An 11,745-nucleotide genomic window follows, 5' to 3' on the forward strand; every position below is an offset into this window, starting at 1 on the left:
CCCAGCCTGCAAGGATGCTCTGGGCACACACCAAGGCACTGGAGGCAGGTTGGGGACTCTGCTGCTCGCCAGCACTCAGAATGCGGGCCCACAGCTTGGCAGGGACATTGGTGACATGGGCTGAACAGGTGATAGCGGACGAGTGTAGAGGGGCCAGGTAGGGAGCGGGTATGGCCGGCCAGCCAGGTGTCTGCAGATCTAGCACCACCAGTTCCTCTTCAAGCAGCACAGCCAGGGCCTGGGGCTCGTCGAATTCTGTGGGTCAAGGAAGGGATGAGCGCAGCCACAGGTGGGCAGGGCACAGAGTAGGGAGGGGAGGGCACACACCGTCCTCAGGCCGTGTGCTGTGCACTGTGAAGAAGTCGATGATGCGGGAGGTGAAGTCCAGCGTCACCAGAGTCTCAGCCCGGAGCACACTCACACAGTGGCGGTCGCCATAGCTGGCACGCGGCATGCCACCACTGAAGATGATAAAGTGGCCCCTGCATTGGGGTGAAGAAGCCACATGAGCCACAAGGGCTGGGAACACACAATGCCCAGTCCAGGAAGAGTATCACAAGACATCCTTAGAGTCCCAGGGCACCCCCCTTCATCTCTTCAGCCAGAAGCAGGCCCTGACCCACATCTGGGAGCCAGCTCCCCACTTACCCAGATTCACAGTTTCGCCACAGAATCTTGTTGATGGCTTTACAGGGGAAAGGGCCTAGAGAGATGAGAGAGTATTAGACTCACTTCCCAGGACCAGCATTTCTCATGCTTCACCCTGCCCTGCATTCATCACCACCCCCTTGCAGCTACGAAGGGAAGCACCACAGCCCCAACCACAACCCTGGGAGCCTCACCTTCTTGCATTTGACTTGGGACTGTCACCTTCCACAAGTCCTCCTGGATACCCCCACCAAGGCCAGGCAGCCCCAGCACCCAGGCTTGGCGTCATCCACCTACCCCTCACTCAGAGAGCGGGGGCTGCCCTTGGCCTCCCCTGCACTCACCATAGGGAGTGGTGGCTACCGTGGGCTGCGATATTGGGGAGCTGCCAGTGTCCACAGACCAGACGGCATAGCTACCATCACTGTGTGAGCTGACCAGCGTGCTACCGCTGCGCTCCCAGCACAGGCTCTCCAGCTGCTGCAGGGGGAGGGGAGGACAGGCATAAGCTAGGCAGCTGTGAGAAGAGGGCCCTGCTCCAGGCACTGACCTCACCTACACACCTGGTTCCCCAGGAAGACTCGGTCCGCACACTGCGTGACCTGGTTCCAGATAACTAGCAGGCCCCGGCTGTAGCCGATGAGGATCTTGGTGGGGTCCCGTAGGTGTCCCTGCAGTGACTCCACCGGACCCAGCGCCTTCCCGCACCGGTAGTCATCTGGCACGCTGCAGAGAGTCCAGGTGAGCTGGCAGGAGGACTGCCCAGGCACAGAACTGGTGCTGGGAAGTTTGCCTGCTCTCACCTTCGCAGAATCTCGTCTGGACCAAGCGTCTGCCCCTCCAGCAGCATCAGGTTGGGAACATCCAGGAAGAAGACACTGCCACCCTCGGTGCCCAGGGCTGCAACATCACTGGCAGCCAACAGCAGGACCACGGTGACTCGGGCAAGGCTAGGTGGGCCACTGCAAGGGAATGGGGGAGGCAGGTAAGGGTGTGAGCCCATCTACCTGCTGGGGAGGGTATGGAGGAGTCTGGGCTGTCTATCAGCTCAAATCAGCCCCTCTGTACTTGCTGGGGCCTAATTATCAAGTGGGCTGGTGTGAGGGGAAGGTGACAGTGGCGCTGTGGGCATCATAATTAGCTAATTCAATTATTCATCAGGATGTCAGCAGGGAGAGGGATAAAAATAGTTTTCCAAGGTCTTGGTGATGGGCTCCTGAATTCCTCCCACCTATGATGAGGGGAGGCAGAACCAGGCCACCTGAGTGAACCAGGACCCTGAGTTCCAGGACACACTCAGGAAACACACCACCAGCTCAGAGATGTTTCCCTGACTTGACAGGAGAGTCCCAGGTCACCCCTGCCCTGTGCAAAGGCTTGGAGACACCAGAATTTCACCCCTGCATCAGGGCTGGAAGAATGGGGCATCATCCAGACCCTGAAGAAGCAAGACAGGCCTCTCACTGAACCTGGAAGGCATCCTATGGTATGAAGGACTCTCCCACTTGGTCATTTCAGCATTGGCTGGCAGGGCCAGGAGAGTTCCCTTATGCTCTCACCTAGGGGTCCAGGCCCACTCTGTTGCCCCCTGGGATATTCTCCGGCACCTCCTTGCCCCCAAACCTCTCCTTCCACCCATGCATACTATGGCCTGTCATCCTACCACCAATTCAAAGGGGCCAGGGGACCCTTGCTTATGTCAGCTCAGCTGAGACCTGTTCTACAATCCAGATACTCCCACTGTTGCAAGAAGTACCGTGTCATGTAGCAGGTGAGGATGCACAACACATGCTCTCCTATCCTGTGTCTCCTGGTACCCCACCTGTTAAAGGCCTAGCAGTCTAGAACATGGACCCTACCAGTTTATCTCAGACTCAGTTGGAAACTTCCATCTAATACCACAAAGTCCATGTAGAACACCTCAAATGACCCAAGCCCTGCCTTTTGGGACTCATGACCAGCTCAATACCCGCCACCCTGAATGCAGCCCCAGGGGCAGCTTCTGCCCCCACTGTGACTTCACAAGGATATCCTGTTGCCACAGCCATGCAAGGCTCCCCTGTGGTGGGGGCGGTCCTCCAGTACCTGGCTCCATCAAAACCTGGCCGGCTAGGCAGCTGAAAACTATGCGCTTCCTCCAGGTGGGCACAGCCGTTGTGGTGGACAATCTCCCAGAGATGCAGGCTGCTATCATCCAGCAGGGTCATGAGGCGGCCCTAGTAGGTGAGCAGAGACCAAGACTGGGCTGGCCTGAGGGGGTGGGCCACAGGAACCATGGGAGCCAGGCGGAGGGGGTAGAGGCTCACCTGCCCAGGCAGGAAGTGCATCTGGGTGACAGTGGCTGTGTCTCGATGCAAGCCTGTGAACTCCACGCCAGGGGCACCGTAGCTGAGGGCAATAAATCAAGGGCAGAAACAAGCAGGCATGGGCTGGGAAAACGACAGCACAGGAGATGTCCAATTCTCATCCTTCCCCAGGCCCATTCAGACGGGCCTCAGTTGGTCCTGCCTATCTTGGAGTCCTCCAAGGTCCAGGTGGTGGGCTATGTAGCTGAAAAAGCACCATCCGTGGGACCTCCCTGGTGGCGTAGGTGTTAAGACTCAGCACTATCACTGTGATGGTCGGAGTTCAATCCCGGGCACCTGTCTAGCCCGCTGCTCCCCTCAGCAGTGTATTTCAGTCAGTCTGCCTGTTCTGCTCCCCACTCTGTCTCTGGTGAATCCTCTCACCTCCTGCACCTCTGGCCTATACCTTAGATCTTGTATGTATAAATAAATCTTTAATAAAAAGCACCATCCTATTCTCCCAAAGTATACTCAATGCAGGCTCCTCGCAGCTCCTACATGTCATGTGCTGCTGCATGACTTTCACCTCAGCTGCAAAATGGGCTAGCGATTTTCCATTCCCACCCTCACCCTGTAGGGTTGATGCAGAGCAAATGAGAATAAAAGGACACCCAAAACACTTGGTCCACACCTGGGGATCTTGTATGTGTCTGTGGGCCTAAGAGTTTGGCCCACAGGGTGGGATCACACAAGTCAGAGATGCCAGCCCAGTTCAGGCAGGGAAGTTGGGAGCACAGAAGAGTCCAGGCTACCTCTTCCCACTGCTCCAGGACAAACTCTAATTGTGAACAAGGAAACCAACCTCCTTCAGGGTCAGGCAGGCAGCCAGCAAAATCCGTTTGAAGGAAAGGTCCTAGCAGGTCCATTTTACAGATAAGCACACAGAGATTTGGAGAGATTGTATGACCAGCTGCAAGCATCCAGCATCAGTGCCAAAGTCCCAACAACTCCCACAGTAGACCAGTAAGGCCTGAGGGGCCCCAAGAGGAAGGGCTAGGGAGGGGTCATCAGCGTTGCCCAGCGACAATGCCTGTTGCCTGGAGCTGGAGTTGGGATTCCCTGCAGGAGCCGTGGAGAACACAGAAGATGGGACAAAAGAAGGGGCAGGAGTGGCTCAGCAGGAACCAGGGTCACCAAGGAAACAGTCAGCCCTGAGGGGGAGGGGCGGCCTCTGCAGGCAGGGCTGTCCTCTCCAGCCTCAGTTTCCCAGCCCAGGTGGTTTGGAGGAAGCAGGAGAGAAAGAGGGCTCTGGCCTCCTCTTCAAGGCTGTCTCTTGCCAGTACATCAGGTTCTTTGTGAGCCTGAGGAGCCAGTGCACAAGAAGACAATACCAAGGGGGGCACTTCAGTTGTTAACACATGCAAAGCATGAGGCACTTCCGTGCAACGACTGCTGTGGCAGAAAGGTACTGCAGAGACATGACCTGTGTGGAGCAGGAGAGCCCCTACATGGAGCAGGAGCGCAAAGGCCAGGAGGGTGGTGCCTACCAGAGCAAGTGGGGGCCAGGGGTAGAAGGGCCCAGGCCCCTCTCCACCCAGCTCCCTGCCCCATGGGTACCTCAGGAGCCACAGCCACACTGCAGAGCTCAAACCATAGGGCCACATGTCCACTCTTGCCTGGTCAGTGGCATCAGCCCCGGTGTAGGGAGACCCCTTATCACCATCCTCTTTCCAAGCACTGACTCATTTTCCACTAACTGATGTGCTTGAGGATACTGAGACCCAAGGCGGTGGGCAACCTTTACCAAGCAGCTGCCATCCAGACCTGAACCTCAGTTTCCCCGCCTGTGGGGTTTCACCACAAGCAGTGGGGGTAGAATTCTCCACAGCAGGCAAGGAGGCATTCAGCTGCCTGCCTGCCCCCACCCCACCCCCACCCCGCGCCTGCAGGGAAAATGCCCGCTTTGTGCAGCTCATACGGCCTATTGTACAGCCACCAGCAACCAGGTGGGGGCCGTACTGTGCTCACCACGCCGAGCCTGGCACAGCCCCCCGCCCTTCCACTAAACACACGTGTCTGCACATATGCACATGTGTGTGTGTCCAGTCACAGGGCAAGGCCCTCTGTGTGACCCGAGCCCACTCACTAGCCTCGATGGGTACTGAGCACAGCCCAGCCCCCTGGCCTGGCCTCCTCAGTCACAGTTGCTGGGAAGATCTCGCAGGGTCGCCTAGGTAACTGGCTTGTTGAAATGCATCAAGAGACAGCTGTGGTCAGTGCAAGCTGAAGCCCTCCCCCCCAAACACACCCCCGCCCCCGCCATTATCTCTGTGAGGAGGCATCTGGGGCAGAAGCTGAGCCAACCCCCACCAGGATCCTGGCACCTACAAAGGCTTCCAAGGTTGGGCCCTGCCCAAGGAGTCCAGCACACAGGGAGCTGCACGCAAGTTGTTCTGATAGACCCTGGAGGCCACAGCCACAAAGGATACATCTTGACGGCCCCAGACCTGGTGCCAATGGCCATGATTCGAAGCTCAGGGTCGAAGGCCAGGGCGCTGGGCTGGTTGGGGAAGCCATGCTCCACAGTCTGCAAGGAAAGGAAAGGCACTGCAACAGGCAGGCTGCCCCTAGCTTGCCCTGAGAACTGCTTCACTGCAGCCTCCAGCTTTTGCTGCTATTGCACAGCAGGGCTGGAGCAGGAGGAAGGGAGCTGAGGGGTGATCCCACACTCTGTACCTCAGTGTCCTCAACTGTGAAATGGACAATCACACCTCTGTTGTTGTGCAGGGACCTGAGCCCTTAGGGCCTGCCATCCATAGCCTCCCCTGGCCAAGCCCCTCCCTTTCTCAACACCCAAGTCCACCCTACTATACTCAGGGCCCTGGCATCAAACAGGGAGAATAAGGCTTGATGAGATGCTGGCACTGAAATGACCCTGCCTGCTACATGGGGGCATCTACACCCTACTCTTAGAAGCACAGGTGCCTGGTGAGGCACCAAGCTACCCAGGGTCCCTTGTGAAATCCACGGCACTTCCCAAACATAGTCCCTGTATGGAAGTCAGAGGCCAACACCCAGTCAGGCAGGGGCTCTTGACCCTCCCCCCCCACCCCCTCCCAACCACAGGGCTGCCTCTGCCCAGAGATAGGGAGCTTCCGGCCCAGTCCCTGAAAGGATGACCCACCTCTCAGACTCGGGTTCGCCACTTGGAAATTGGACAACATGATTTCTACCCCATCTGTGCTAGGCTGGTGTGAAGGGGGCTTGTGCACAGGGGATATCAGTAGAGCAGCTCCCACTGGGTCCTTTGCTCCTGGCAGGGCCAGTCCTAGTGCAGAGAGCATTGCCCACCCTCCAGATTGCATTACTCCACCTGGCTTGTACTTTCCCCCCTTGGCCCACCCACCTAAGGATCATCCCCCAAGGCCTGAATAGGAGATCCTCCCTGGGGTACCTGCACCCCTGTCCTCAACACTAATGTAGGTCACTGTGTCATAGTACTTGCTGACCACTGTCTCAGGAAGAGACACATTCTGTAAAAAACCCTGGTCCCCAGGCCTGACACCCAACCTCCCTCCTACCCCGGCTCATCCAGGCAGGGACTAAGTCACCTGGACAGCTGGCTTGGCACCCAGTTGTGTGGCTAGTCACAGCACCCTGCAAGCCTCAGTTTCCCATTTGGGTATTGGAGGCAGTGAGTCCACCTGAGGATAAAGCTGCCTATTTGGTCAGGGTTGGGGGCAGCTTCGCTTTCCCACGAGCATGGCAATCCCCATGCTGGACCTGACCACGTCTGGCCAGCTCCTCCTCTTCTCAGGACCCATCCAGCTATCTCAGAGTCAAAGCCAAGTCTTACCATTTGAGCTTCTTCCTCCCACTCTCCCCCTGGCCCACCTGACTCCCGGTCCAGGGGCCTTCTGTTCTCCAATTTACTAAAGGCCTCAGGGTCTGTGCATCTCCTGTCCCTCAACTCCCCACAGCAGGCTCCTTCCCTGCTTCCCTGCACTAGGATCTCAGCTAGTCAACTCCTCCAAAAACTTCATAAACCACCCCCATTCCCCAGATATAGCAACTGTGCATCCCCACACTTGATGCCCTCATCCTGCTTTATCTACAGCACTGGCTACCATCCAAACTACTGCATATTTTACTCTTATGCTTTCATTTTTCACTGTCTCCCCCACTAGTACAAGCTCCTGAGTAAAGAAATAATTGTCCTTTGGTCAGTGCAGAGTCCCCAGCACCTAAAAGGAGCCTTCATACCCAGTAAGCGCTCAGTATTTGTAAACCTGGCATAAACTAGATATCCCACAGACGACCTGTGGTCAGGGCTGGGACATGGACAGAAGATTGAGTCCAAAGTCTTTGTTCACTCCTGATGGGCCACTCCACCCCACCCCCAAACTCAGAAATCTGGGGCCTTCTCTAGTGAGCACCTGCTATTCCCTCTGGTGACCAAAACCCTTGCCCAAGAATGGGGTCTCATCTTCCTTAGCTGAGAGTTGTTCTGCCAACCCAAGGCCAGTCAGGGGGGCTCTCCCCATCATCTGTCTCAGGTCCCCATTTCACACCCCAACTCACTGGCTGAGCAGTCTTAGCACACCCGCACCTTTATTCCCCTCTCACCTCCCAGGAATTCACCCTCATAACCATCCCAGCACAGGAAGGGGGCCATCTGGAAGCCCCTGGGTAGCAGTCTCCCCTTTGGATCCCTGGCAGGTTCTTGGCCACTAACTATGAGGGTTCGGGCAGCCATCCCCAATCAAAAACCCTACCTGCCCCAAGAAACATCCTGGTGCCTCAGCCACTCCAGGTTCAGTGAACCCAGAGCAACCGCCTGGACAAATCTCTTTGATTATGGCAGATCCTCCAAAAATTCCTGCCCTTCAAAGCTAAAGTCAAATCTTAATAATAAAGGGACACTGGGGCAGAGTCCCAGCTCACTCAGTGACTTGGGAAGGTTGTCACTCCTCTCTGAACTTCAATTTTCTCACCTGTGTGATGGGGCTAACTAATCTTAAAGAGCAGTGAGGGACTGTGCTGTCAGAGGGCCTTAAGGTTCGGGAACCAGAACCTATAGCCAGGGTTAGAATTAGCCAGTGAAGCCTGTGACTTCTTGCTGCCAAACACAAGTGCATGTGGAGTTGGGGCTGAAGGCAGCCCCTTTCCCTATGTGCCCTACCCAGAGAAGGAAAGGAAGGAGCAGCCCTTCACCCCCATTCTAGCCTTGGCCCATATGACACAGGGAGTCAAAGCCCACAGCAGGGAGGAAAGAGGTCCCATGTCACAGCAAGGGACGCTGTGGCCCCATGATTTGAAGCGCACTTGGGTATAGAGCTAGGCATCTCCCCTAAAGCCCCCAGTAAGGAAGGGCGGAGCAGGGGAAGACAGAGCCTAGGGAAGTGGGGGAAGGGAGGAGAGGAAAATGGAAGGGATTTCCTAGCCCTACCCCCCAACACATGTCTCCACTCCTCACCCCTCCTGTGGCCCTGGGTGCAGAAGCAAAACAAACAGGGCCCTGAGCTGTCCGAAGGGGCTCGCATGGGACCCCAAAGAAAGATGCAGCAACAGAGTGTGATACAGAGTGAGAGTTCCAGAGACACCCCCGCCCCCGAGACACACTGAGGCAGAGACACGCAGGAAGAGACAGGCAGAGACAAAAGTGAGACAGAAATGGAGAGGCAGAGCTGCAGGGAGGCAGCGAAGGGCCACCCCGCTGACACAGGGCCGGGGCAGACACCCCTCCCGGGGCGCCGGCGAGGGCTGCGCTCGGGCGGCCGTCGAGGCCAGAGAGGCGGCGCCCCGCGCACTGCGGGGCGCGAGAGGCCGGCGCCCGGAGCCCGGCAGGAGAGACCCGCGGACCCGGCCGGCGCGGCCCACACGCGCAGGAGAGGCGGGCGCGGAAAGTCGGCGAGAGCCCCGAGCCCGAGCCCGGGCGCAGCGCCCCGAGGCGCGCGAGGCGGGGCCGCCGAGAGGGCGCCCGGCCCGGCCCTCCCCGCCGGCGCCCGCGCCCCCTCCCCCCGGCCCGACGTGGCTCCGGCCCCGGACCCCCAGCCCGGGCTCGGGCCCGCCCCCTCCCGCCCAGCCCGGGCCGCCGCCGCCGCACCTTGTTGAAGGCGAAGAGTTCCTGCTTCAGCTTCTCGCGCTGCGGGTCGGCGCCTTGCCGCCGGAACCGAAACTTCATCATCTTGCGCTCGGCCGCCGGCGCCGCGCCCGCCGCCACCGCTGCTGCCGCCGCCCGCAGGATGCGCCGCGCGGCCCCGCCGGTCCTGAGGCGCGGGCGGGGCGCCAGGCGGCCCGGGCGCGGGCGCGCGGGGCGGGGCCCGCACGTGGGTGGGCACGGGTTGCGACTGACGCGCCTCCCAGCCAATGAGCGCTCCCGTGCCCCTCTCGCACCGCCCCTTCTGGCTAGACAATGGGGGAAGTCTGGGCCCCCCGGGCTCGGCCGGGCTCGCGAAGGGATGCCCACGGAGCATGCGCCTCGACGCAGGGCCTGCCGGAACTTGTAGTCCATGAGGCCGGGCCCCAATGTGGGTGCCTAGGGACGGGCTGGGGGGTGGGGGGTGGGGTGCGCCCGAAGCGTGTTCCTGAACTTGGAGAAAACTTTTTACTTCCTCCAACCTGCAGGCGAGGTGCATACTCAGGTTATGGGGAGTCCCTGTCCCGAAAGCCAGGGTAACTCTGGGCAACTGACTCCCTGGCCCCTCAACTTCATTTTCCTGATCAATACCACTGACCTGGTGATTGCTAAGTTATTTTACTATTGATAGTTTCGCGGGACACCACTTTGACCGTTCTCCAGCATGTCAGAGGCATCTCCAACCACCACGCATTTGTCTTGGCTGTGTGATCAGTAAGGAATACTTTCCCCAGTCACGAGCCCATGGGGAACTCCTACATATCCTTCAGGAACCAATGTAGAATGTGTAGAAGCCCGAGTCTTAGAAGTGCCATTAGGCAGTAGAAGTGACAGAAACCCAGCAGAGAGAAAAAGGCCTACCTCAGGAGGTGGGACAACAGATCATGGGATTGGATTTGGGCTTTCCAAAAAGGGGGAAGAGCCTCCCCTGCAGGGAACAATGTATAAAAAAGCTGCACCCAACCTCCACTCTGAAGGATAATCACTCTGTCCCCATCCACCTCCCAGGTCTCCTATTCTCATCTGGACAAAAATTTTTGAAGCTGAACTACTTTCCAGGCTGAGGATAGGCTGCCTAGGCTCAGGGCTGGACACCACCAGTTCCCAGTTTAGGTGGGCCAAGCTTCACTCCTACTGGCTGTCAAGGGAGGTGATTTGTGACCCCCAGACAGTTGCCAAGCAATAGGGGCCTAAGTGGCCCCCACTTTGCCATACCCAATTCTATTAATGTTGAATCTGGAAAAGGAGCAAATAGATTGAGGGAGCAAGAAGGTGAGAGGAGTGAGGATGTTAACAAAATTAAAGTGTGTGGCAGCACTACTCAAACCTTTTCCAAGTTTCAAATGATTTAACAATAGTTTTTTTTTGTTTTTTTTTTAATTTTTTTTTTTTTTATAGAGGCATGTTTTCTTTCTTTCTTTATTTGTTTGTTTGTTTATACATGCACTGGGTACAGTCAGAAGCGCGGGAGGGTGAGAGAATTCACCAGAGCCAGAGCGGGGAGCAGAGCAGGCAGAAGGACCGAGTACACTGCTGAGGGGAGCAGCGGGCGGCAGGAGAGGTCTGCGCGCCATGCGGGACCCTCCTCCGGTGGCCGGGAAGCAGCCGGGGATCGAACCGGCGTCGCAGAGGCCGCGGGCAGCTTCGCAACCCAGCGCTCAACCGCTGCACCACCGGGGAGGCCCGATTTAACAATAGTTTTATGGGGGGAGGTTGTTCTATAAGAAAAATAGCAATGTTATCCCAGTTTTACAGATGAGGAAGCTAAGACAGATGAGCAAAGGCAAGAGAGACTTAGACCTGAGTTGTATGCAGGCTGGCTGAATTAAGAAGGTTCAGACCCCTCCAGCCACCCCACACCCAGCACAGGCACCTCAAACAGCTTTGGGTTCTAGTCCCCACCCTGCCACCCACTGGCTGAGTGATTAAGGGCTTGAACCCTAGTTGCTTCTACCATAAAATGAGTGCCTCACACAGGGAAGTTTTTCATTCACATCCAACTTCATCATTTAGAAGCTGAGCAGCCTAGCGCAAGTTTCTTAAGTTCTTTGTGCCTTGGTTTCCCTTGTCTGTAAAAATGTGGATAATACCAGTACCTATCTCAAAGGTTTGTGAAGATGAGTTGAGAGTTGAATTAGTACTTGTAATGTCCTTCGAAGGTATATTGCAGACAGGAAGAGCCACGTGTTAGCTGTTATTATAGTTCTTGCTAATTGCTATCTGAGCCGTCCCCTCTCTCACCCTGGGCAAGTTCCTGCTCTTCTTCATTCTCTCTTTCTCTGTCTCTGAAATGGGACTTAGTCATCAAACAGTAAGTAGCCATGCCTCCTGCCCCACACCCCCTAGTTCACCCCCAGCTTGTGGGACAGAGCCACCCAGAGTTTACTGTGCTGTGATGGGGATGACTGGGGACTGTGGGAATACAGAAGCGGCATCTCACCCGGGGCAGGTGTTCTGGAGGGAAGGGGTTGGGGGGGAGGCGCAATTCAAGCCAGGTTGTACTAGGTAAGGAGTTTAACAGATCGAGAGGGCCTGAGAGCAGAATCCCATGACAAACATGGCTCCTCGAAGTGTCAGAACTTCCCCCCGCCCCTATATACTGTTAACAATGCAGAGTCTAGGTCCCCCAAATGTGAATGCCTGTGGAGTGGGGCACCAGGACCTAGATTTTAA

At 57.0% G+C, this 11,745-nt stretch overlaps 1 protein-coding gene across 2 annotated transcripts in view; it reads right to left on the reverse strand.

The window, feature by feature from the left end:
* Positions 1-9,158, reverse strand: part of LLGL1 (LLGL scribble cell polarity complex component 1) — a 17,588-nt gene extending 8,430 nt beyond the window's left edge. The window contains exons 1-10 of one of the 2 annotated variants that reach the window (XM_037492021.2): positions 9,040-9,158; positions 5,423-5,520; positions 2,955-3,036; positions 2,734-2,864; positions 1,452-1,610; positions 1,212-1,374; positions 993-1,125; positions 649-703; positions 328-482; positions 32-255 (exon numbers count right to left, since the gene is read on the reverse strand). In XM_037492021.2, coding sequence (XP_037347918.1) covers positions 32-255; positions 328-482; positions 649-703; positions 993-1,125; positions 1,212-1,374; positions 1,452-1,610; positions 2,734-2,864; positions 2,955-3,036; positions 5,423-5,520; positions 9,040-9,120 — 1,281 coding nt within the window. In that variant the 5' untranslated portion in view covers positions 9,121-9,158. Of the gene's footprint in view, positions 1-31; positions 256-327; positions 483-648; positions 704-992; positions 1,129-1,211; positions 1,375-1,451; positions 1,611-2,733; positions 2,865-2,954; positions 3,037-5,422; positions 5,521-9,039 lie in introns of both variants that reach the window. The other variant, XM_037492020.2, reaches the window with a different exon arrangement.
* Between the last annotated feature and the right edge of the window lie 2,587 nt (positions 9,159-11,745).

Source organism: Talpa occidentalis, unplaced genomic scaffold (genome assembly GCF_014898055.3).
Source record: "Talpa occidentalis isolate TD23 unplaced genomic scaffold, MPIMG_talOcc4v2.1 talOcc4.7, whole genome shotgun sequence".
NCBI lineage: Eukaryota > Metazoa > Chordata > Mammalia > Eulipotyphla > Talpidae > Talpa > Talpa occidentalis.